A 16,139-nucleotide genomic window follows, 5' to 3' on the forward strand; every position below is an offset into this window, starting at 1 on the left:
TCATTTGACCACTAATTTTGACAGAAATAGTTTATATCAGCCCTACTTATAATTAAACCTGCTAAAGGTCACAGCTCAATAAGAAAGAAACATTTTGCAAGGCTAAATATTTATTATTTGTTTGATTTTATATTGCTTAAAATAGAGGAACTCTATCGTAGGTAAATGGTACTATTAAAAGTTCACAAATGAACTATGTTCAGGAATGGCTCTGAATCCTCTTTTGGGTTAGGGTTAGTAAAGTCATAGGCGCAGGCTCTTTCAACCTGCTGTCATTACCTACACAGACCACTGAGACTCATATCAAATCAGGAGAAAAGAACAGGCTCTTAGAAATGTAATTTAGCTTGTAAATTTCAAGTTGAGAGTAGAAATCCTAGATACTGTACACCATGCAATGTGTATCTGCAAGCACATACAGTAAATGCCAGACACTGCTGGCTGCGGTGGCAGTGTGTTCTTGTGAGTACAAGCCAAAACAAGCCAGAGAAGTGGAGTGGCAGCACACAGACATGCAGGCATAGACCCTGAGGTTAGGCACAAGTAGCACTGTGAGAGGCTGCCAACCTGAGGCCTGGAGAAGGCACTGGGAAACTTCACACAGCCACCAGGAAATAAGACTCGAGCCAGGGGTAGAGTGCAGCAGAGGGATCACACACTTCTGCAACACTGTGCACAACTGAGCCAGTCAGGCCAACACTTTAAATACATGCAATGTGACTGCTGTAATGCAGTTTTAAATAAAATTGTTAGGGCTATTACAGTGAAGGAATGAATCCTGAAGGCTGTGTTATCATGACGGGGTATCAAGTCGGTGCTAAAATATTCATGAATACAGGTTTTACTCACAGTGCTACATCACCACACATCAACAAACTATAACATTATCTCTGAGACGATGATTAATAATGCTTCTATCAAGATCTATACTTTATTTCTCTTTCTAGAGACAGATTCGCTGTTTTCTCAGGAACTGATCTGAAGTTTTAGATATTCCTTCAATGGCAAAAAATCAGTTCCTATGAGTTCATGCTGAAATTAAAAAACAAACAAAAAATATATTAAAAAAAAGACCAAAGTATGCTTCCATCACAAATAGAAAATTATAAGCTGGAAATAGGGTCTAAGGTTTGAGAAACATTAGCACTATGAATATTACTAGCAGGGGGCAACAACCATCAAATGTGAACCACTGATGTTTAAAAATACCACATCTAGAAATTTGAATCAAAGACGAATCAAAACAGATTCAGCGAGTCAATGACAAACCCCCAGCTTGTGTGCAAAACAGTGACTTTCCTGTCAACACCAACGACTGTGTGGGCATCCATCAATGAAGTATGAAGGAGTTCATACAATAAAGAGGACAGAGCTGCACACAGTGGTGTGAGAATCAAACACACTATACGACATCTGTACTGTACCTTCTATGAGCAACTCTTGGCCGTGGCTGCCCAGCAGGGTACGTGATAGAAAAGGTGCAAAGTCGACAAAGATCTCTCTCAGCAGGGGCGCAACCTTCTCCAAGGCCCTCTCCAGCTTCGTAGTAATGCTGTCAAGAGAACACATCAAGACAGAAGTCACAAAATAAAAAATACAAAGACTTTTGAAATAGAGCAAAATGGAAGGGAGGTAATGGTCCCTTCCATCGACGCATGAAAAGAGCAGCATGATCCTCACAGCTGACCCAGTGCACACAGCTAACAGCAGTTAGTGTGTAGCCAGACTGTCAGGGGCCTTGGTGAGTGGAAAGGGTCACACATATTTGAGTGGATGCAAACCAAACCTGATATGGGTGCTGGAGATGTCACTACAAGAGGAGCTTATGCTGTTAAAAGCCATATGAACACGTGTTTTTATAGGATCTCTCCTCAGTTGTTTGCATTCTTTGTTGTGACATGTACAGTAACCAGACTTGCACACTGGGATCACAGGTGTTCAACACTGCAGAGGAAAGTTCCTTATCTTCCACACACTCAGTGCATGCTGCAGCTCGACATTATCTTAGCACCTCAGAGAAAGTGCGAGCTGGAGTCATGTAGCCATAGAGATAGGACTCGAGCTGCAAAAGACAGATTCTCTGTTGTGTTCCTATGTGCGCATACACGATAGTGGTCAACATGAGCTGAAGCTTGTTTTCCCGGGCTAAGATGGGTAGAAAGCAGCAGGACAGAGATAAACACAGAGACTGGAGGAAAGGTTTGGTTTAGGGGTTTGTAAGAGTGCGTTGTGTATCTTCCTTCCAGCGCTCTGGGAAAACACAGCAGAGGGATGACAGATACACATAAAAAACAGGATGCAGGGAGTTTATGTGGCCAACATAAATGTCCTTGCCTAAGACACTGGCCTGCACCTCTGGAGGCTGCCTGTAATCCTGTCAGGGAGCTAAAGGGTTTGAGCTCAGGAGGAGTCAGTCCTTGGCGTAGTGGACACTGGTCCACTTCACAAAAGGCACTGGAATAGAGAGAAAAAAAACATAACTACTTCATGTTTTGTGACATACGGGTTGTGCTCATGGACCACTTAGCAGAATTATAATGATAAAATACATATGAGCTGAGGTATAAAAATACACATTGATAACCACATTTATTTTTTCAGCTGGCTGGAGCAGGCGATTCAGCTTGGACGTTTTGTCCTCATCGAAAATATAAGTTAGACACGGGCAAGGTCTGCAGCAAGATAGTACTATCATTGACTTCACAGTTACGCTAAGTGATGTCGGTTACTGCTGCCATGGCAACTGAATCTCTGTTCCTCCAGCAAAACACACTGAGGAAGAGAGAGAGAGAGAGAGAGAGAGAGAGAGAGAGAGAGAGAGAGAGAGATAGAGAGACTCTGGAGAAAGACCTGAGCTCTCACCAGTGGGAGAACAGGACTAAAGACGTCTGTCACAAACTATTAGAGCAAGAGAGAAAGATGAGTCAAGGTCACAACAAGATATACACAAAGAAATCCACAAATGCACATCAAGAATTAGTTCAAACTTTTTTTCATAGCGTTCACATATTTGTGCCATTTTGTTTTGAAAAAGAAAATGAAGAATTCAGAATTTACCGAATCCAATGAATCTTCGTTCCACAATCATTACCCATCAATCAATGAATTCAAAGGAAGAGTGAAATAGAAGAAGACTTTTTTTTTCTCTAACGGAACATGTTTGAAACATAAGCCTTGCACACAGCTCTATGTGTGAGTGGATTGTATATATAAGTTACACAAACATAATAAAGTGAGTTTACTACCAAGGGAAGTGAGAGTGTGTGTGTGAGCAGAGAGGCCCCGGTCCTACCTCATGTTTTCTACAGTGTCTTCAGGCATCGGGGCCACTGTCTGCACGGCAGGCAGATTTTTACTGGTTGCTCCATTGACAAAACTGGAGGATGAGGAGGTAGAGGGGGCTGCATCAGTGGCTCCTGCAGGACAACCAGCAGAGGCATGCAACGAATGAGTACATATATTTTTAACAAGATTTAATAATTATACAAAGTGTGTGAGAATTCATTTTTTAGATAATTAAAACACATTGAAATTAAATATAATTTTAATATTTCAAACTATGACACTTATTTTATCAAAGATTATATTTCATACTGAATCATAACAAATATGTTCCATTTCAGTGTCACCTCCACAGGCTGAAAATGTATGTAATAGCACACGGACTAAAATAATTGTGGGGGAAGAAAGAAAAAAAATAGTACACTATAAAAATCAGCCACAATCTGTCTCCTGACAGTAAACTTGAGCAGTCAGCACAAATTTCAACCAAGTCAAACAAATGGAAACATGGTAACAGTGTCAAATTGTGCTCTAAGTCTTTAACGAAATCCAAGTTTCACTACGTTGGGTGTTAACACTCGTGCCAGCAGCAGCATATGGAATTATTTTGCTTAGAAAGATGACAAAGATTAAGAATAAACTGACATATCAAAACAACATCCACATCAAATTTTTACATGATACACTTTGGCATCAAAGCTAAAATAAGGGTGTCATACAAAAACAATTAAGGTAAAGCACTGAGTCACGTCCTATTGGAAGCACGTGCCCAAGTATAAAATAATTATCACTGTCCTTATGAGAGGTGAAAACCGGAGCAAGTGAGATCATGGGGTCTGTGGCTTTAGCTGAAAATACACTCTGACTTGGATACATTTCTTTCATTCCTGCAGTAGGGCTCACAGAGGAGAGAGTTTTTTGTTTTTTTTTTCCTTTAAATGGAGCGCATTAAAAGGTGTTGGACGTCCTTCTTGGTGTTAAGTGGGTCCTTTCAGAGGCCTTGACCAGGAGTCCTGAGGTGGAACCAGCTCAATGCAGCAAAACCCCAGGAGAAGCAATGTGATAGCAGGGGAGGGGAGAGTGGTATGCAGTACATCACACAGGAACACACTTTCCAAGGTGAAGCTGTATGCACAAGTTCATTTCCATTTCATTTTGACTATTTAATTGTATCATTCAAATTATAACAGTTTTTTATTTTCCTTTTTTGGTTGCATTAGAAAGATATACGTTTGTATTTTCTTGAGCTCGCTCTGCTGCAGACACTGCAAGGAAGGTAAAGAGCACCATCTAGTGGTGATAACAAGACCTTGCACTGACATGTAAGATCACATTATCCAGTAGAGGGAAACCATTTCATCTCTATTTTTGAAACAGCATTGGTGAAAGAAAAACTAGACTGAGTCATTAGGGTGAGCAGTAATTGTAGTAAATTAGTAGCCTAATGTTTGTAATTTAACCACATCACCAGCATTGGCCACAGTATTTTAACCATGTAAGTATTTTCTGGTAACCTTGAGCATGTCCTACCTGTGGTGTTGATCATGCTTTTAGGTGTCACAGAGGCAGCAGCAAAGATGTTGGGGGTGCTGCCAGCTGTCAGCCCAGCAGAGGTGCTGCTGCTGCTTCCCACTGTGTGAACTGCGAGGCTGCCAGGGGAGGTTTTCTTCACAGGCACCATCACACTTCTACAGGACACACACACACACACACACACACACACACAAACAAACAACTCAATGTGAAAGACCAATAAAAAATTAAGAACAGTTAAAATGTTAAAAACAACAAGAAGAATGTAAAAACTTTGAGGTTTTCAGTATGTCTTCTGTCCCACCTTCCCTGCCAAAGTCTCCTTGAGCAAGACACCAGATCCCTAACAGCTCCAGGGGGCTATGAGCAACTACAGATGGCGACTATAGACGCAAACTGTGATAACGTCATGGAATTATTCATATAGTATGACTTATGGCCTTGATGTTACAGTGTAAAAAGATGGCTAGAGCTGTGAGTGAAACACTTGTTCAGTTTTGTCAGAATGTTATACTTCAATGCAGAGCAGAGAGTTCTGTTCTTCTGACCTTGAAATACCCCACAACATAGTGGATAATACAAATGTATTCACTACTTTAGAGCAAGAAAATAAGAAAAGTTCATCTATAACTGTTCTTAGGCCGTGCGAGCATTAGACATCAGCCACGACATTTAAAAAAGTAAACATCCTGACCTCTGACTTTACCTTTCAGTGTAGCATACAGTACATGTACACACCCACACACATATACAAAGCTAAAATAAATAAACGTGAGGGCGAGAGGGCAGCCAGTCAGAAGCTATACCACACTTTCCCTTAAATCTGTTCTTGGCTCTCTGCTGCCCTCTGCTCTATTCAGAAAAGCTGAAAACTTCCTCCCACTAATGAGAGAGCCTCTGGGAGCAACCAGGCAGTTGTTGCTTCCACATCTGCACAGCTATCGCCTGAGTCTGAACTGACAAAACTGCAGCTCATTCACAATGAGATTCATGAACTAAATTTTTGCTATTTGCTCTGTGCAGATACACGGAACAGCATCCGATTAGGTTAGAAGGCGCATGTAGAGAGTAGACATATTTTTTATGGCTTACATTGAGCAGGTTTTAATATCAGGTTCTTGGATACAGCACTTTTTTTTTTCTAGAAGCAGACGTTTTGAAAAGTAGTTATAAAAGATATGTCAGGAAAATGAGTGAAGAGTCAGAATGACCCATGAAAGCCTACAAACATTAAGTTAACCTAAACATAACTGTGTTTCCCCTTTTATTTATAGAAGCTACAGTACAAAACATCACATGGAGCTAAGAAGGAAAGGGCCTGAGCTCATGAATGAAACATGTAAAGAAAAGCTTGTGGTGGCTTGAGATGAAAGTTACACTTGTGACCTTGTGTAGCCGCGCAGGAAAGCACAGACACGCCACTAACCCACCAGACCTCTGTTCACATGCAATCTGATTGGCCAGGGGTTAAAGATGATGCAGTGAACTTGGCCCTGCAAGAGCTCTCTGACAGGAAAGAGAAGGAAAGCTTGTCCTTATCAGGTCTGCAGTTGGCCTTTGGGTTTGTGCGGCTGCCAGATAATGTCTCGTCCAATCCCCTGCAGTTACTCAGGGTGACACAGGCCAGGCCTTTGCTCTGTCACGAGCTAAGCCTGCTGTCATCTGAAGTAAATCCCCAGAAATCCTCCCTCAACAAAACAACACAGACTTTTACTGTTTTATGTTGCTATTTTATATCCACAATCCATCTGATAGATGAAGCCAAACAGGCTTGAAAACATGGAAAGAAAAAGGAACTAAGCTGAGGTGTATATCCGGTTTTGGGGTGATTTATCTGGCATCCCTTCCTACTGTAACGCTGATTTCTCAAAACTGATCAAAGCACATGAGGTCTTATGTAACAGATCATTCTTTCTCTGTGATTTCTCTCTATGGATGAAACATGCAAAAACGTATTTATATGACACATTGAGACACACTGTTGTTGTTTGTAACGCCATAAAAAAAACATATATAGTAGTAGTTAAATAAAAGTTTTGAAATTTAGCAGATCAAAATCAACTCAATCACACAGGGGAGTGTAAGAGAGAGTCAGAGAAACCCCTGAAAGCTTCCTGAAATATTAATATCTCCAGAGATACATCTGCGCTCTGATTAACACTGATGACAAGTATCATTTATTTAGTAGATCTCTGTAATGTGCTCTTCTGTGAACTCTCATGACAGCTTTCAGAACGTCACTCGTGTGTACTGATCGTAGGACCTGGGTGTGGTTTTCATCTCGCTATCCCTCTGTATCCCTGCCCCAGTCTCTGGCAGGGCTGGGATGTTCTACAGGACCTACAGGATGTTGATAAAACATGAATCTCTTTAAATGAATAATTCATAAACTGAGTGCTCATGAATCATGTATAGATTATCTAGTGCATATTTTATTAATAGGATTGTCTTAATTGAGTTAGAGAGAATAAAGCAAGGATTAATCTTGGAATGAATATTAATGCGGTGTGTGCAGCTGTGGAAGATGAATGCGGTGTAAAGTATAACCAAAGAAATGCTTCCTTTGTGAATCCCACAGATGGAATCTAATCTAATAGTGCTTTAATTCAGGACTATAAGGATAGAAACAGAGGAAACACACTTACATTTCACTCGCAAATTCAATTAAAAGCAATTACCATCTCTCTCCATCGTGGGAAACATCAAATGTAGAGGGGAAAACAACATCTCACAGAGCTCATTTGGATGCTTTTTTGGAAGGCGAGGGGGAGAGAGAGGAAGTTAAGGATCACCAAAGTGTTTCTGTACTGTACTCCTGCTCTAACGGAAATCTGGATGTTGAGCAATTTAAACCCCTCCTCTGTGAAAGTCTTTGGTTAAAAAAAAAGGGCCATGACTGCCCCTGTGCACTCCACTTTAAGCCATTTTTCCCTCCTTTTACTTTTTTGATGTTGTCACTCCCAATCTATTGCTGCCCTGACAGACAAATGAAAGGCCTGTCCATGGCTGGCAGCTCATTTCGCTGGCAGGTGGCAAACAATTAGACACAGCAAATAGAGGCTGGAGGGAGGAGTGACATGAAAAGCATGAGACAAAGTTGTATATGTGGTCAGGAGGGTTTGTGTGAAAGCATTTCAAAAATAATACACTTTGCCGTGGCGACTCATTTCAGGCTGCCAGTTCCCATTACCGGTGTGAGCGGTGAGGGTGACAGGGCCGGCCGTGGTGTGGCGTGAGGCTGCTTCTGTTTAATCTGTCATCAACGCCCTGGAGACCCCCACCCTCTCAGCTGTCCTCTCTCCACGTACTCCTCCATCTTCTCCCCTATTCATCAGGCTCACCTCAGCCCGGCTCAGCGGCATGCATGCATTAAATAGAAGGGAGGCCCCATTGTTCCTCCTGACTCGCTGTGTCCTCTGCCTTCTCTCTGGAGCCTGGCAGCAACTGCACAGACACACATGAAAACTCAGCCAAATCGGCGGTGTCCAGAGAACAGGAAGAGTTTTTGTCTGCGCGAAACCAACTCGAATTACTCTCAGAAAATTATGATTTTCAAAACTTTATCAATCATAAGGGAAAGGGATCACAGGGTCCGGAAGCTTTGAAGTCCCTGCAGGAGCAGGTTTGTAAACTCCCAAATCCAGACAGATTACTGTGTGGTTTTATCTAATCCAGGAATGTAAATAAACTGCAGGGGTACCACAGTGCTTCAGAGACCTTTTCAAACACAGGAATTCTTTGCCGTGGGGGATGAGTACAATACAAGAGGCCTAAAATGAATAATGTGTCACAAGCTACTTAAAAACCATTAGCAGTGCACTGGATCTCTAAAATAAACCCAGAGGATTAGCATTACCATTCTGCGAGTGTTTCACTTTGTGCGTGCACACACACACATATTAACAAATGTGCATGCACCCACACTTACAACTTTTATGGTGCATATAATCTTGTTTTGTTTACTTTCCATTATTAAGAAAAATGCATAATTTGAGTTCAGTTAAAAGGCCATATTGGTGTTAGGGTAACTGTAACTACTTTTTCTAATGAAATCAATGGATTGATTGGAATTGTAGGAAAAATACAGGCAGCAAAAGCAGCAAGAGTTGCGAGTGTGCTGAAAAGTCTATGATTTGTAGGAAATGGGGCTAAAACGTGCAAAACATTTGGTAATGTTTTTTTTTTTTACAACAATGACACAACCTCACCTGTCAAAGGAGTGAAACTGCATGGGCAGCATGGCGTGGGCCTGGCCTTTGGCAGAAGGGTCTGGGTAGCACACAGGCTCCAGCCCAGCCTCCATTCCCTCCACTGGAGCTGCCACCAGACTCTTCAAAATCTCCTTGACGCTGATGCCCTTGTTAGGATGGCTAATGCTGCTGATGGAGGATGTCTGTTTCAGCACCTCCACACTGGGTGGGTCAGACAGACTCTCCTGAGACTTCTTCACCTCTGAGGAAAGCGTAGCTATCTGCTCACTCATGGCAAACAGCCCTCCAGCGCTGTGGTGGAGGTCAGACCCATTAAGGATGCTGGCTACGTGCTCCTCTCCGATTCCAGAGTCTGTGTGAGGAAGAGAGCTCTCCATGTGCAGGTCTTCTGATGGCACAAGATGATCCTTACTGCAGTCAAACGCTAGAGGTGTTTCTGTAGAACACAGACAATAGGTATAGTCAATATAGTTAGCAGTTCAAATATTTGTGTCTGTCAAGATAATGTCTTTTAAATTCAAATATGTATCATAATTTTCCACTTTTTTTCATTATTATGTGTAATTGATCAAAACAACAAAATAAAATGTCAAAAGCAAAGTTCTCAAACTCTTATATTTTGTTTTATAAGAAGTTCTTCAACCTAAAGTTATCAAATTAACAATAATGTGAAACAAAACCATATGATGTTTGGTCTTGGATACACAAGTCCAGTGGTTATTAATGATATGAAAAATAAAAAATAACAGCTTTCTGTCACTCCCTCTTTCATAGTGAACAGCATATCACAGACATTTTTCATTATATGCTTTGAATATAATGTATATCCAAAGAAATAAGAAATCAAGATTTAAACTGAGGCTTTTCCCATCGTCTTAAACTGCATTCAAATGCTATATATTCGCAGGCGAAGAGTAAATTTAGCGTGTATACTGTAGAAAGAGCCATGTGCCAGCACAGCCGCTTAGATCTCTCTCCAGAAGCTCTGATCCTCTGGTGAGATTATCTCTCTCTTATTCCTCTTCTATGCTAATAAAACATGAATCCCTTTCTTCAGCTTTCTCCTGCCTAAAGCCATGGAACACACATTTTACTGAAACAGAGACTGAGGAGTCTCAGCTGCTCTATTATTCTTGTACATAATAAACTGGACTGTACTTTTGTATGATGCTGAGTATGAACCAAGGAGTCTACAACACGCTGTCCCTTCATTCAGTGAAAACCCATTGAGATTACAGTGATCAACTTCACCCAGTAAAATGATTGTCAATTCTGCCATCAGACTGCACAGGTGTCTTTCTACTTTCAGACCCAGTGGTTACCTAGATGCGAGGCTGGCCTCATTAATATTCATCACATGCCCCCTAACGAGGTCAGCAGGGCCTGATTTAGCCAGCAAGAGTCGTCTGGCTTCCTGGTCCATCAGACAATCGTCTGCCACATGCCGTCTGGAAAATTCCCCTATTTTCTGGTGAAATTTATGAAGGCGGCAGTGTGCCTCTCTCCTCCCAGCAACCTCTATGATCCCATTCTCCTCTGGTGGATTGCTTGCCTAATGGGCACTGACAGATGGGGCTGAAAATAGCAAGCCTGGCTCCACTGCCCCAAAAACCCACTGTAGTTAGCCAGCGTGCTGCTGCTGCCTTCCCAGCTCCGCACTTCCTATTGCTCATCTCCTCTTTCTTCCTTTTCTGTGTTTTCCCACCTTTTCAAATTGCATGTTTCATATTTCCTACCACCTCCCCTGCCTTTCTCTTGTTTCTTTTATCCACTTCACCTTCTGTGTGAATGGAAGTTGATGAAGTATGCTCGCTCAGGCATCTCATAAAAGCAAGTTGGCAGTGCAGCAGACATTGTGTTAAACCTTTGTAGGCAGCCACTGATTTCCCTTTCATGTGACTTAATGTATGATTTATGACTTGAGGCACATACTACCTTTCATTTCAGAGAGAACGGTGATGCCTATTCAAGTTGGTAACCACCATCTCCGGATCCAGTCTCTGTTTTCTTCACGTTTAATTTTGTGCAGTGCAATTAACAGAGCTCATGAATAAATCATAGATGAGCCAGTGGTGTGCAGAATGGGTACCCCCGCTATTTTACTGAATGAGCTCTCGGCTCGCGCCGGCAGAAAGGACCAAGGACACCTAAGGAGGAATGGATGGAGGAAAGGTAGAGCACAGCTGTCAACACCTGTGCTGGTCGGTGAGTTGATCTCCTGGCGAGCGCTGCGGCCTGACTGGCCGCTGATCCTGGCAGTCTCACGTTGGGGCTCCAAGATGTCGCGGTACTTTGAGACCATGAGGACAGAGATGAAGTACACCACAGCTAAAGCCAGGAACTGGGCCTGCTTACTGTCATCCTGTGGAGAAGAATCACAATATGGTTTAGCCACAATATTCAGGTGATCTTCGTATAACTACAGTACATAATCTGCTGCTGCATGTAATTCTTCTGTGGCTTACATTGAGCACAGAACACATTTCAGTACTTCCTTTGGAATTCTATACATTTATTCAAATGTAACAGGCTCGTACTGTATTCAACACACAGCAGCTCCATCGACGGGAGCCCCTTTAGTGTTTCAACTGTTGATTTAAGGGTGTTACATTGCAAACCTGTTTGTCTGCCAAAATGAAAACTACTTCCAGCTTCTCTGCAGCCAAGTCTTTGTGGCAAACATGTGAATGTCCCACACATAAACACCTTGTAAATACACAGATCCACACTCACCACATCACGAAACACCACAGCGCGCAGACGATTGATGTCCACATCCTGCAGAAGCCGATCAGGGTCCTTGATGGGAGACAGGTTACTAGGGACAAGCTCTATGGCTGTCTAAAGCAGAGAGATAACACAATATGACATGCTACTCTGTTCAGCCAGGCCTCAGTTAATCAAGTTTTTGATATTACTTTTCTTTTTGCATAATTTCAGAGATATGAAAATGGACAAATATGTAATTGACAAAAAAATCTAATCAAGGCTAGAACAGACAGATTTAGTATTACTGAGTGTCATAGAGGCAAATTACACTTAGGATATGAACATGATTTTGTGTCATAGGGCAAGAGTTATAGATGATATTTTGAACTAGGAGCACAAAAAAAAAAAAATTGTGGCATCCCATCATACCTTGCTGGAAGTCACAGCATTGAGCAGAATTTCCTGAGTCTTGTTGTTGTTGGGAATGGAAGACTTATTTCTGTGTCTCTGCCTGCACTCCAGACAGTTCCTAACAGCCACACAACACACTGCACACACGTACGCGCGCAAACAAACACACGCACGCACGCACGCGCACGCACGCACGCACACACACACACACACACACACACACACACACACACACACACACACACAAGTTTACACCACTATCCTTTGTGAGAGTTGCACTGACTTCCATTCATTGAAGAAGAAGGTTAATTGAAGACTAAAGAAAACACACACAGATACACATACACAAAGCGTACAAATAGGCTGTCTTTACAGAGTTAAATGGAAATTAACTGTTGATAATATGCATGACCACTTTAAAACTAATCAGTTGCCTATGATGACTATTTGTTCCAGGCCACTGGGGCCGACACTGGGAATGAAATCAGCAGCCAGACTGATTTCACACTCAAGCCAGTGACGAGAAATTGTATGTTTGCAACAAGGAAACTGTGAAGTCTAAAGGCTATTTCCCACCCACCCCCCACCCCCCACCCCTATCCCCGGAGCAGAACTTGGGAGTCAACAATCCAGCAAGTACAGGCTCTCACACTCACAGAGACACACAGGCACAAACAGATATAGAGACAGATACACTCAAGCACAGAGAGAAGAAGAGACGCAAACACACAGTTTCTACGACTGTTATGTATCAAATGAAACTACAGAAACTAAAATTTTAATTTCACACTTATTTCGGTAAAATATACGTTTGCTAAATTGAATCAGTGTTCAGTAGCCATCTACTCTACATTCAAATGCAGTTCTTATCTGTATTATGTACTGTATACAGACAGAGAAATACGCAAGGACATCATGGAGTCCTATGAGACACACCAATGACAGACACAAAAGGCTACTGTTTGCAAAGAGTACCTGATTGCACTGCAAATTATTCCCTCTGCCTATTATGAATTCCAAAATGATGATTGTGTCATTTTTTTTACTGATGGAAACTACTGCAAAATACTGTGCATTCTCCAATTCAGCACACAATTAGCAAAGGGCTCCTAAATTAATTAGCTTTGCTGAACAAACAGAGGCTTTTCGGGGATTAGAGGAATTATTAGAGTGTGTGAAGAGAATACAGTCATGGCATATTTTAGCTCATCAATTTCCCATTGTTCAGGGCAAAAGATGCATTTTCCCTCCCAAAACACCATGTTAAGATACTGTAATTGGTGCAGCTACCCCACTGATTGACACAATGACAGCAGCAAATACACCTCATGCTCTTACCAAGTCTGAGGCACTGACGCATCAGGCCGCCAGAGGACATGTTCTTCTCAGCCTCAATCTCACTGAAGTTGAGGGAGCTTGAGAACACTAGCACGTCGACCATAACCATGAGACGGGACAGGAATGTGATGGCTGTCTCCGAGGACATGCCCTGCGTTGCCTCGATGTTGTCCAACTCAGTCTTACACAAGTAAAGAAAGAGAACACCATTCTGTGAATGTGAGTAAGAGCCGTGAAGTAAAAAAATACATAATATAAATATAAAAAGAGCGCCATGCCACACATATAAACACAGTGGTATGTGCTGCTGAATTTAGGAGAAAGAAACTCAGTGGCAGCCTGGCAGGTCAGGAAAAGGACAGGACTATTATAATGTGAGGGTGAGTGGGGTCTCTTCTCAGAGGAAACAGACATATAATTCAAAACTGTAGAAATTGGTTGAGAGTTACATCAGAATTCAGCTGCTTGTCTCCACCAAACATGCTTAGGAGCCTTGTTCAAACCAGCCATTCTTTCGTTAGCTCTCTTATCCTTATCCATACAATATACACTGCTGCCAATAAAATTGAAATAAAATATTTTTTTTACCTCTGCTCATAAAATGATTTTTACAATGTGATTAATTCTCGATAGATACACAATATATATTCTCAAAACTTTATTGATCAATCTCTTCCAAACATATCACTGTGAAAATTAAACCACAATTAACCTTTATAATTGGAATAAAAAGAGGAATCTGTCTGAAAACAAAATTATACCGACTTTATGGGCAACAGTGTATTACAGAACAATGCCATTTGTAAACATGGTAACACATTTGAAGATTAATTTAATGAAAAACTAATTAAAAGAGAGAAATAAATTAAAGAAGAGAAATGAAAATAGCATAAAGACCTACCTTGGCACTCTAGCCATGCAGAGACAAAATAAACAAAAGAAATCAATTTCAATTCAAGACAGCAAATTCAACGTAATTATTACAGTAGATCGATAAGAATAAAGATGAACAACACACAGGGCAGTTAGTTACATACAAAATTAAAGACATAAACACTTGTATCAGACCAATAGCTTCAGCATTAACTTTAGCAGGGTGAAACTAGGAGTGAATATAGGTAGACGCAATCAACAAATATGAATAAGCCATTTTCCACAGATACATACTGTAGCGTTGTGAACTATAGACAACCATAGACCAAGCACTTATAATAAGTGACCACTAGATGGCATTATACCCCTTCAAAGAAGATAGGAAGGTTCACTTACAGAGGGAGAGGTGGCTGCTGAGAGAAGGGGTAAAATCCCTCCACAAGCGATAATGATGTTGTCTACCATTTGTGAGATGAGATGGATGGTGTTGTGGACAAAGATGATGTTTTCATTGCTATTAACAAAGTCCATGACAGATTTGGTGGAGTGGCTGTAAGGGAAGGTGGAGAAAAAAAAACATCATTATGGCTCCAAGCATTTTTCCCATTATATAAATCATTGGTCAATTTACTGTGGAGTAAACACAAGGCATTTATAGGCTGTATATAAAAAGCCAGATTCAATATGTCAAAAACAGAAACACAATGTTGTGATGATAGCTCTGATTCAGAAGGGCAACCTGAATATCACTACAAGCACAGTGCTCAACCTCCCTCTCTCTCACATAAACCACTTCACACACCTCCTCCAGACATGGACGTCACTCTCCAGTGCAAACAGCAGGTCAGTGAGCAGTCTCTGGTGCATGGCTGACCATTTGAACTCTGGGATGCGGAACATGGTGGTGCGTGGGCCGGGGCTGAACTGGCGTCGCTGTTCTTCTGTCATGGGCGTCCCCCTGAAGCCCAGGTCCACATGTATGTCCCGCTCCATTTGAGTGGCGAGACGGCCGTGCAGACTCTGATGGGAGACCAACTAATCACTACAATGAATTAATCACCATCGCATACACAATCACTGTAGGTCATGAGATACTGTGTACACACAGACGAGCAACTGATCCAGTTCCTGTCAAGATCAATGGAGCATATTTAATAAGATATAATTCTACTGTCATAATATTCACTGTGAAAGATGAATTGCCAGATTAAAGAGAATCCTGGAATAACCTCACCTGCCTGAGGGTAAAGAGGAAAATACAACAAGCTCAATGCAACCTCTAAACACAAGATGAATGAGTCAGCAAGGTGCTGCAAAAAAAGCCTGTTTAAAAAGCAGCGGCAATGAATTGAACATGAGCAATTATGCAACAGTACAGCTAGGTTTAAAAATAAATCCTACCTCCCACTGGCCCTCCACCAGTGACCCAGTCTAGGCAAGAGAGCCTGACCTCTGAGAAAGAGCAGAGCTCACACCACAGAAGGGGAGCAATGAACAGCTCCCAGGCGATTGTTGCAGAATAATGCTTTGTCTATTTCTGCCCTTCTGTTGGCTCAGCCAACTATTCCGGCAACCCAGTTTCCTGGGTCTCAGAGGGATGCTGCCTGATGTGCACCAGGCCATTGTGTCCCCATTACAAGCAGAGTTGGGGAAGCAAATGATCCCTACGGATCTGATGAGATAGAACTCTTCATGAACAGCCAATGTATCCTGACAATGGCAAATGGTCTCCCTCGTAACTTTCCGCCAGTTGACCCTGGCACTGCTACGTTACACTTTTTT

The 16,139-nt window shown here is 41.8% G+C and overlaps 1 protein-coding gene across 7 annotated transcripts in view; it reads right to left on the bottom strand.

Moving 5' to 3' along the window:
• Positions 1 to 16,139, bottom strand: part of nbeab (neurobeachin b) — a 213,911-nt gene that overhangs the window by 91,025 nt on the left and 106,747 nt on the right. For 4 of the 7 annotated variants that reach the window (XM_085795994.1, XM_085795991.1, XM_085795993.1 and 1 more), the window contains exons 23-32: positions 15,160 to 15,377; positions 14,754 to 14,907; positions 13,485 to 13,665; positions 12,165 to 12,283; positions 11,760 to 11,867; positions 11,220 to 11,388; positions 9,024 to 9,462; positions 4,813 to 4,970; positions 3,293 to 3,416; positions 1,425 to 1,552 (exon numbers count right to left, since the gene is read on the bottom strand). In XM_085795994.1, coding sequence (XP_085652120.1) covers positions 1,425 to 1,552; positions 3,293 to 3,416; positions 4,813 to 4,970; positions 9,024 to 9,462; positions 11,220 to 11,388; positions 11,760 to 11,867; positions 12,165 to 12,283; positions 13,485 to 13,665; positions 14,754 to 14,907; positions 15,160 to 15,377 — 1,798 coding nt within the window. Of the gene's footprint in view, positions 1 to 1,424; positions 1,553 to 2,334; positions 2,455 to 3,292; positions 3,417 to 4,812; positions 4,971 to 9,023; positions 9,463 to 11,219; positions 11,389 to 11,759; positions 11,868 to 12,164; positions 12,284 to 13,484; positions 13,666 to 14,753; positions 14,908 to 15,159; positions 15,378 to 16,139 lie in introns of all 7 variants that reach the window. The other 3 variants (XM_085795996.1, XM_085795995.1, XM_085795997.1) reach the window with 2 other exon arrangements.

The sequence above is a fragment of the Trachurus japonicus genome, chromosome 13 (assembly GCF_045865225.1).
Source record: "Trachurus japonicus isolate A0001 chromosome 13, Traja_1.0".
Taxonomy (NCBI): domain Eukaryota; kingdom Metazoa; phylum Chordata; class Actinopteri; order Carangiformes; family Carangidae; genus Trachurus; species Trachurus japonicus.